Source organism: Callithrix jacchus, chromosome 20 (assembly GCF_049354715.1).
Source record: "Callithrix jacchus isolate 240 chromosome 20, calJac240_pri, whole genome shotgun sequence".
In the NCBI taxonomy this organism is placed as follows: domain Eukaryota; kingdom Metazoa; phylum Chordata; class Mammalia; order Primates; family Cebidae; genus Callithrix; species Callithrix jacchus.
The window spans coordinates 26,243,487-26,253,351 of record NC_133521.1 but is presented as its reverse complement, the minus strand read 5'-3'; the positions used below and the strand labels follow the sequence as shown (position 1 = coordinate 26,253,351).

At 50.4% G+C, this 9,865-nt stretch overlaps 1 protein-coding gene and 1 non-coding gene across 3 annotated transcripts in view; one reads left to right on the top strand and one right to left on the bottom strand.

The window, feature by feature from the left end:
* The first annotated feature begins 6,384 nt into the window (after positions 1-6,384).
* LOC118149832 (U5 spliceosomal RNA) lies at positions 6,385-6,500 on the top strand. Its single transcript, XR_004737542.1, has one exon. It is a non-coding gene; the product is annotated as a U5 spliceosomal RNA (small nuclear RNA).
* A 2,250-nt stretch (positions 6,501-8,750) lies between these two features.
* The window catches only part of CDH3 (cadherin 3), a 50,528-nt gene continuing 49,413 nt past the window's right edge, over positions 8,751-9,865 (bottom strand). For both annotated transcript variants that reach the window (XM_003735322.6, XM_054248636.2), the window contains one exon: positions 8,751-9,588. In XM_003735322.6, the coding sequence (XP_003735370.3) occupies positions 9,379-9,588 (210 nt within the window). In that variant the 3' untranslated portion in view covers positions 8,751-9,378. The remainder of the gene's footprint in view (positions 9,589-9,865) is intronic.

The following is a 9,865-nucleotide window of genomic DNA, read 5'->3' as shown; positions in this document are numbered from 1 at the left end:
TGATTTGGAGTGAAACTGGAGCATTTTGCCTGGCACATGGTAAGTGCTTAACTCATACAAGCCCTACTAATTATCTTCTTTAAGACGCAGTTTTGCCCTTGTCACTCAGGCTGGAGTGCAGTGGCAGGATCTCCACTTGCTGCAACCTCTGCCTCCCAGGTTCAAGAGATTCTCCTACTTCAGCCTCCAGATTTTCAGGCTCATGACTGAAATTCCAACACTTTGAGAGGCCTTAATGGGTGGATTATTTGAGGTCAGAAGTTTGAGACTACCGTGGACAACATGGTAAAACTCCATCTCTACTAAAAATACAAAAATTAACTGGGCGTGGTGGCACGCTCCTGTAATCCCAGCTGTTTGGAAGGCTGAGGTAGGAGAATCACTTGAACTCATGAGGTGGAGGTTGCAGTGAGCTGAGATCACCCCACTGCACTCCAGCCTGAGTGTCAGAGTAAGACTCTGTCTCAAAATAAATAAAAACAAAAACAACACAACAAACAGAAATTCACCTGGGATTATGGGCACCTTCCACCATGCCCGGCTCCTTTTTGTATTTTCAGTAGAGACAGGGTTTCACCATGTTGGCCAGGATGGTCTTAAACTCCTGACCTCAAGCGGCCAGGCTGCCTCAGTGTACCAAACTGCTGAGACGACAGTTTTGAGCCACCTCGCCCAGCCTACCGTTCTTATAATTAGTGGGCATCGTCTTCCTGGAGTGCCTGTGTCGCCAGGTTCCTGGATGACACAGAGGCCACGGCGCACTGCCCTAGCAGCTACAGGCCCTGGTTTACTGGATGGCAGTCGGGACAGGAAGGGTTGGAACGGAGCCCAGGCATTCCTCACCCGCCCAGCCCCCCTCAGATTTCTTCCTAGCCCGCCGCACCCCTGCCGCCTGCTGGGCAGTGGATACAGGGAATGCAAGAGTGGCTCCCACCCCACCCCTAACTTGGAGAGGACCTAATACTAATCAAGAACAAGGCTGGCAGTGACCACCTGGTGACCCCTAAAGTACTTTTCCACCCTTGTGTCACAGGCGCCTCCTTTCAGCCTACTGAGAGATCAGATGGTGAGTCATCCCCACGTCGGCAGCCTTTAGGGGCTGCAGTCTTAGCCACAGCCCCACCAGATGATGGGAGTTCTCAGCCAGGCTCCCCAGTTCCCAGAGAGAAGAATCTGGTAGCTCCTGCCTGCCAGCTCTGCAGCTGCCCACAGGCCCGGACAGGCCCCGCAGTGTTCTCAGGGACTGAGCATGGAGCAGAGGAGGAACCAGGTTTTGCCAGCCCCAGGATGGAGCTGAGTCAGGCCTTTTCACAGAGTTCGTGGGAATGGGCCTTACCCTGAACTCAGCCTCCAGCCCAGGTGTGGAGAACATGCAGGACTGGGCGCCTGGGCCCCCACGTCTTACCTGTCGGACATCTCTGCACGCACTCTCGCCCTGTCCCTCTGCTCCAGCCACACTGGCCTCCTTGCTGAACCCTGCTGACCACAGGCCTTCACTCTTGCGGTTCCTTCTATGTAGACAGGACACTGCATCAGGTTCCCGGATAACCTCCAGTCTTTGCCCAAATGCCACCTTCCCAGCAGTGCCTTCCCCGGCTCCTAGAGCTGAGTTCTACCCCCAGGCCTTTACCTCCCCAGGTCCCATCCCAGCTCCATTTTCCTCCATGCTTCACCTTTTACTAGACCGCGTGTTTTTCTGATTTTTTACCAAGACCAGCTCAGCCGTGGAGACCCCCACCTAGGTGGCAGTGAAGGAATTGAGAAACAGACACCCAGATAGAATATCAAAGTGGGGACCGAGTGCGGTGGCTCACGCCTGTAATCCCAGCACTTTGGGAGGCCGAGGCAGGCGGATCACGAGATCAGGAGATCGAGACCAACCTGGCCAACATGTCTCAAAAAAAATCAAAGTGGGACTATCCAAGGGCCAACAGCCTTCCGAGCTGAGAGCCTCAGGGGCTGACAGCATTCTGGGCTGAGGGCTTCGAGCAAATTCTGACTCACTTGTCTATTCTCTCTGAACAGGTGATTATTATTAACAAACAGGTGTTCTGTGTTTTCTCATAGAACCAAGATAAACTAGGTAGGCAGCTGGTGCCTGCTTTCCACTGATCAAGGACAAACCAGAAAGCATTCTCCACGAGGAAGCCACGGGGGCAGGGTTACATATCCCGTGCTTAAAGAATTGTTTTGGCCGGGCGTGGTGGCTCACGCCTGTAATCCCAGCACTTTGGGAGGTTCAGGTGGGTGGATCACGAGGTCAAGAGATCGAGACCATCCTGGCCAACATGGTGAAACCCCATGTCTAGTAAAAATACAAAAATTAGCTGGGCTCGGTGGCATGCACCTGCAGTCCCAGCTACTCACGAGGCTGAGGCACAGGAATTGCTTGAACCCAGGAGGCTGAGATTGCAGCAAGCCGAGTTCGGACACTGCACTCCAGCCTGGGCAACAGAGTGATATTCTTGTCTAAAACAAAAAAAGGGAAATGTGACTATTAGAACTGGCATCTTTATCCCTGCATTCTATAGGCCACCTCCTGCCGGAAGGGCCTCAGGCCTTCCCCATATCTGTCCCCTGGCAGCCAGCACAGTCCAGGTGTGTACTCCAAGGCCCATGTGGTGGTCAGCAAAAGGCTGTGTAGGGGGATCAGTGGAGGGAGCTGGGACCCGTGGGCTGGGGTGCCACACAAGGACCCTGGTGGTGCCGGATGGTGCTTGGGCTGGGTAGAGCAGGGCACTGGCCACTGCTTCTGGGCTGGGACTCACCCTCCCCACGGAGCCACACTCTAGCCCAGTACTCCAGGTGTCTGCGAATCCAGATTTTTTTTTTTAGATGTAGTTTCACTTTGTTGCCCAGGCTGGAATGCAATGGTGTGATCTCGGCTTACAGCAACCTCCGCCTACCAGGTTCAAGGGATTCTCCTGCTTCAGCCTTTTGAGTAGCTGGGATTACAGGTATGTACCACCACGCCTGGCTAATTTTGTATTCTTAGTAGAGACAGGGTTTTGCCAACTTGGTCAGGCTGGTCTCCAACTCCTGACCTCAGATGATCCACCTGCCTCAGCCTCCCAAAGTGCTGGGATTACAGGTATGAGCCACCACATCCGGCCTTTGAATCCAGATTTAAACCTGGCTTTCCCAATCACTGTGAGGATACACTTGTCCAAGTAGAAAGATAAAATATCTTTTAAGAATTTGTGACCTTGATCTCGATACATTTGCTATGTGGCCCTACACATATTTTTGCCCACAGCCGCCCCCCATGTTAGTGCCGGGCTTTTTAACTGTTTTCTGCTATAACCCTAGCACCTAGAACAGTGTCTTGGGGCCGGACACGGTGGCTCATGCCTGTAATTCCAGCAGTTTGGGAGCCCGAGGCAGGTGGATCACCTGAGGTCAGGAGTTCGAGACCAACCTGGCCAACATAGTGAAACTCTGTCTCTACTAAAAATACAAAAGTTAGCCAGGCATGCCTGTAATCCCAGCTACTCGGGAGGCTGAGGCAGGAGAATCACTTGAACCCAGGAGAAGGAGGTTGCAGTGAACTGAGACCATGCCACTGCACTACAGCCTGAGGGACAGAGCAAGACTCTGTCTCAAAAAACAAACAAAAATGTCTTTCACGGAACACATGCTCAATAAATAGTTGTTAAGTGAATGAATAAAACAGCCTTGGATGATGCCACATACTCAAGGGGACCCCAGAAGTGGCTGGGAATGCCGTGGCTTTTCTGCTTCAGGGCTAGAGAGTCTCAGGGTCAGTATGAACTCTACCTTGCAGGAGTTCATAAGCGCTACCTGAAGGGCGCCTTCTATGGCCTGCCTGCCCCATGGCCCCATCTTTATCCAATTAAGGATTGGATTTTATCCAATTGTTTTTATCCAATTAAGGCTAAAAACAGCTGGAGTTCTTATCCTTAATTGTAAAAGAGTCCACTTGGCAATCAAGGAGATCTAGACCCTAAAACTGTCTCTGCTGCTTCCTGACCGTATGTGGCTGTTAACTACTCTTTCAATTTTTTTTTTTTTTTTTGAGGGAAGGTCTTATCCTGTCACTCAGGCTGGAGTACAGTGGTGCAGTCATGGCTCATTGCAGCCTTGACCTCCTGGGCTCAAATGATCCTCCTGCCTCAGCCTACTGAGTAGCTGGGACCACAGGTGTATGTCTCCACACTCAGCTGAATTAATTTTTTTTGTTGTTGAGATAGAGTCTCACTCTATTGTCAGGTTGGAGTGCAGTGGCACAATCCTGGCTCACTGCAACCTCCACCTCCCAGGTTCAAGCAATTCTCCTGCCTCAGCCTCCCCAGTAGCTGGTACTACAGGTGCATGCCACTATGCCCAGCGAATTTTCATATTTTTAATAGAGACAGGGTTTCACCATGTTGGCCAGGATGGTCTCGAACTGCTGACCTCAGGTGATCTGCCTGCCTCAGTCTCAACGTGCTGGGATTGCAGGCATGAGCCACTGCACCCAGCCCCCTGCCTACCGAGAGAGAGAGAGAGAGAGAGAGAGATCTTTATTTTTTTTTGGTTACTTTTTTTACTCCCCCCTCGAGATGGGGGTCTCATTATTTTGCTCAGGCTGGTCTGGAACTTCTGGGCTCAAATGATTTTCCCACCTTGGCCTTCCAAAGTGCTGGGATTACAGGTGTGAGCCACCATACCTGGCTGCAATTTCCTTTAGAAAAGGGAACTAACAAACCTCTTCCCAGGGTTGTGAGGCAGGGAAAACATGTAACTGACTCCATGTATGTGACTGGCAGGCTAGTCATAGCCTGATAAATATTGACTGCTTTTGCCAGTGCCACCACCACCACCATCGCTGTCTTCATCAGTGTCCATCTTCATCAGTGTCCAAGGCCGTTCCTGCCACCCAGTGGACTCCCTGTGTGGCATGTGGCAGCCAGTGCCACTGTTCCCTCCCTCTCTCCCTCCTCCCTGCACACCTGGCCCTAGGACTGGGAGCTCTATGGGCCGGGCAGTGGTTTGGGTGAATGGTGCCCTCTTCTGGGCATGAGAGGAAGGGCCTTCAGGGAAACCATACCTAACACTGGTGCTCCCTGCTGGCTGGGAAGCTCTGGGAATTCCTCCTGCTGGGAAGCGCAGTTTCCACCCAAGGGACACTATAGTAGTGACAACACGCAGTGGCCTGTGTGCCAAGCACCCTTGCGAGCCCTTGACAGATATTAATCTTTTTCCTCCCTCATTGTATTATTTGAGATAGAGGCTTGCTCTGTCGCCCTGGGTGGAGTGCAGTGGCACAATCTCAGCTCACTGCAACCTCCACCTCCCAGGTTCAAGTGATTCTTCTGCCTCAGCCTCCCTAGTAGCTGGGACTATAGGCGTGTACCACCATGCCCGGCTAATTTTTGTATTTTTAGTAGAGACAGTGTTTCACTATGTTGGCCAGGCTGGTCTTGAACTCCTGACCTCAGGTGATCCCTGGCTTCCCAAAATGCTGAGATTACAGGCATGAGCCACCGCACCTGATCAAAGCTCTACTTTTCTTTTCTGTTGGACCTGGATTTTGGGACTTTGCCTTTTAAGAATCTGGGAGAAAAGCTCACTTAATAGAATGAGTCCCAGGGGACTTTCAAGGGCTAGTCATCCTTGAACCTCTCACAAGGAAGCCCTGATCTCAACTGGGACCATGTTCGCCCTCCCCTGCCTCCTGCAGAATGGAGGACTGGCTTTGAAGCATCTGCATAAGTGGATGCTCCAGGTTATTTGACATTGTTAAGAGCAAAAAATTAGAATGACCAATATCTGTGGATTGTTGGGAGATTAAATAACACATCGGGGACAATAAGTCAATATGCTGTGTTATGAAAAGGTATAATGCAAAATTTATGTGTAGGCTGCGCACAGTGGCTCACACCTGTAATCCCAGCATTTTGGGAAGCCAAGGCGGGTGGATCACTTGAAGTCGGGAGTTCAAGACCAGCCTGGCCAACACGTTGAAATGCTGTCTCTATCAAAAGTATTTTTAAAAAATTAGCCAGGTGTTTGACGCGCACTTCTAATCCCAGCTACTGGGGAGGCTGAGGCAGGACTTGAACTCGGGAGGTAGAGGTTGCAGTGAGCTGAGATCGCACCACTGCACTCCAGCCTGTGTGACAGAGCAAGACTACATCTCAAAAAAAAAAAAAAAAAAGTGCGTGTAATGCACAGGGGAAACGGATACCAGAAGGAGGCACACCGAAGTGGTGAAACACAAACTTCGAAGGACCAGCAAGTCACGCATTCAGATGGTCCTCGTCATGGCTGGCACATTGGTTGTTTCTGGTTAGTGTCCACTCTGTGTAGTTAGCACTGGTGTCTAGCACTGATAGGTCAAAAATATTTTGACTTATCACAGGCTCTAAAGATCAGAGTCCTGTACTCTGGTTTCTCTTCAGATCACATAAATCTTTCGCCTTTTACTAAAGATTTCCATGGAGAGGAACAATTCTGAGTCTTTATCCAATTTTTTGAGGCCTGGTTTCAGCAAGGCCCTATTAAAAAAAAAAAAAATCAGAGTTCTAAGCTTCCATTTTGCAGATGAGAAGCAGGCCCAGAGCAAGAGGGTGACTTAATATTGTCCCCATCACAGAGCGCAGGCTCCAGTTCTTTTCAAACTACTCAAGGGCTGGTGACTGGCTCCATCGCCAGGGGTTTCTACATCCATCCACCGATGCCAGATGAGGCTGGGAAAGGCTACCTTTCCTTCATATATCTAAAGGGAGGAAGGCCAGCCTGAACAGGGGCTGGTTTCATGATTAGCCTCTGCTCAAGATAGGGTTTCTGATTTATCCAGGCTTCTCAGAAGGGAGTTGAAGATAACAGGCAGCAGGTGTTTGCTGGCCAAGACACCCAATCCTCCCACACCCCATCAGCAAAGGCAGTGGGGCCCTGGCAGAGGGGAATCTGAGGCAGCAGCTCAGTGGGAGAGGCAGGAGGTGGCTTTGTCCTGAGGACCAAGGACAGGTGAGCTTTCTCATCCTACTTCATTCCCCCTTTTTTTTGAGTCAGGTTCCTGCTCTGTCACACAGGCTGGAGTAGAGCGACGCGATCTCAGCTCACTGCAACCTCTACCTCCTGGATTCAAGTGATTCTTGTGCCTCAGATGCCCGAGAAGCTGGGATTATACGTGTGCACCACCATGCCCAGCTAACTTTTTTATTTTTAGTAGAGACAGAGTTTTGCCATGTTGGCCAGGCTGGTGGAACTCCTGACCTCAAGTGATCCGCCTGCCTCAGCATCCCAAAATGTTGGGATTACAGGCATGACCACGGTGCCCAACCCCAACTTCATTTCCTTTTGATTTCCCTGTCCAGGATCTGAAGCTTCAGACTCCTTAGCCTCATCCTTCAGAGCCTTGTCAGCAAACCTGAGTGTACATGAACATCCCATGGAGGGTTTGTCAACCATGGCAGGGCTCTGCAGAGGTTCCAATTCAGCAGGTGGCACTGATACATAGGGTTAGGGTCTGTGCTCTGAGCAGAGACACTTTACAGAATTAGTCACCCTCATGGAAGGAAATGTTTATTTCAACATCAGCAATTTCTTCAGTTTCATTTTAGATCCTTTTGGCTAACTGCAAAGATGACTTTGAACTTCACGTTAACAAGGGCATCAGCAGAATCAATCTACACTGCTGCCTCTTCCTGATTCCTGTATTTATGCCCTGGTATTGTCAAGAATGTTCCAATTTCACTGACATCTTGGGTAGGTTCTCGAATTTTGTTTTGCTTGATTTTGATGATGACCAGATATCATTAAAACACACGCACACAATGTGGCCATTTTTTAAATGGGGGAAAGTCCCCTCAGAGGGTGATTGTGAGAATTTCTTTAGAGGGAATAATCGAAGTCCTTAAGTCCTGTCTGGCCCTAAAAAGTAGTCAATAAATGGTAGCTGTTACCAACCAACAAATGGCACAGATCATGCACCAGATATTAATTCATTAATCTCCATAAAACTTCCCATTTTGTAAATGTAAATTCTGAGGCAACTAGAGGTTAAATGATGTGCTAGGAAGTAGCACAGCTGGGTATTCCCCAACCTCTGCCGTTCAGCAGGGACCCCCCCCAGCACAGAAGAGGATGTCTTCACACACTGCCCTGCAGGGAGGGCAGCTGCTGTTCCAGCAGAGACCGGGTAGGGGCTGTGGAGGGGCTCAGCCTTGGGGTAAGAGATCAACAGTTCTCTCATGGAGCAGCTGGAGGGCAGGTCTCCCCTCCCCGAGCCCACCTAGGCATGGAAGCTGACCCTGAGAGTCCCCTGCCAACCAGAGGAAGCTGGGATGCAGTGAGCCCACTCCTTTTGCAGAACTCTGAGATTTTTTTTTTTTTTTTTTTAATTTGAGATGCAGTCTTGCTCTGTCGCCAGTCTGGAGTGCAGTGGCATCATCTTGGCTCACTGCAACCTCCTTCTCCCGGGTTCAAACGATTCTCCTGTCTCAGCCTCCCGAGTAGCTGGGACTGTAGGTGCATGCCACCACACCTGCCTAATTTTTGTATTTTTAGTAGAGATGGGGTTTCACCATGTTGGCAAGGATGGTCTCGATCTCCCGACTTCAAGATCCACCTACCTCAGCCTCCCAAGGCCCTGGGACTACAGGCGTGAACCACCGCACCTGGCCAGAACTCTGAGAATTCTAAAAACCATGAAAATGTATACTTTAAACGGTTGAGTCATATCATATGTGAGTTAGATGCCAATAAAGTTTCTATTTATAAAAAGAGTTCACTCCCCTGGCACCTCTGGGAAAAGTCTCTTTAATAAAAAAAGTTCTAGTACATCTACACAATTGTCCTCACCCTTCATCTACAGCACTCATCAGGGAAAATAAAAAATAAGGGACAACCTAGACACACTCAGTATAAAAACGCAGAGATCTATCCAAATGGGAGGCCTTGGGGTCTGGAAGCCAGAAATGCATGATGGCCAGTGGGCCCAGCAGCTCAGGGCTGCGCTTTTCAAGAACCACCTCTAACTTTTTGAAGTAACATTTTTAAAAAAATTAAGTTGCACCAGGAGGCCTAAGAAGGGTCCATTCCAGAAAGAAAGTCATTGTGGGTCAGTCACTGCTGGCCCAGGACACAGGGCTGAGCACTTTACGGCAGGTGAGAGGCTTCTGGAAACTTAGCCTGAGGCAACCCTGGCCCAGGTGAAGAGGTTTTCAGTGCTGACGTCAAACTGTCCACATTCCTCCATTTTGAAAGGCTAAGGAACCAACCCCTTTAATGTCACACTCGCAGCCTGTCTCCTCCAAGTTGCTACAGCCACTTCCTGGCAAGCTCCAAAGTCCTTGGCTGAAGAGGGGACTGAGATCCCTTGGACATGCTCTGTGGCCTGACGTTGAGTCCCCAGCCCCGCTGGGAGGTGGCCTAGTCTTCCTCCGCGCCACCATACATGTCTGCCAGCTTCTTGAAGCGGCTGCCCCACTCATTCAGATAATCATAATCTTGGTCCTGGTCAGAGGCGGAGGAAGTGAGGGAGCTCAGGGACATGGCATCAGAGCCGCTGCCCTCGTAGTCGAACACCAACAGGGAGTCGTAGGGTGGGGCTGTGGGGTCCGTGTTAGCCGCCTTCAGGTTCTGCAGCAACAGAGAACAGGTGATTGGGAGTGGCGGCCCTGCCGTCCGCTAGCTGCAAGGCTCCATTTCCTCATCTGTGAGCCCATCCCTTCCCTCCCCACTAAGGTTTTGGAGGTTGAAATGAAATAATGCGTTACTCATGCAGAATTCATTCACTCAGGGACCAGCACACAGCAAGTGCTCAGTGTAACACAGGCCAGGGGGTAAGGGCAAGGACTGAAATCCAACAGCCAGGGCCAGAACTCACCACACACCAGCTTTGTGGCCTTGGGCGAGC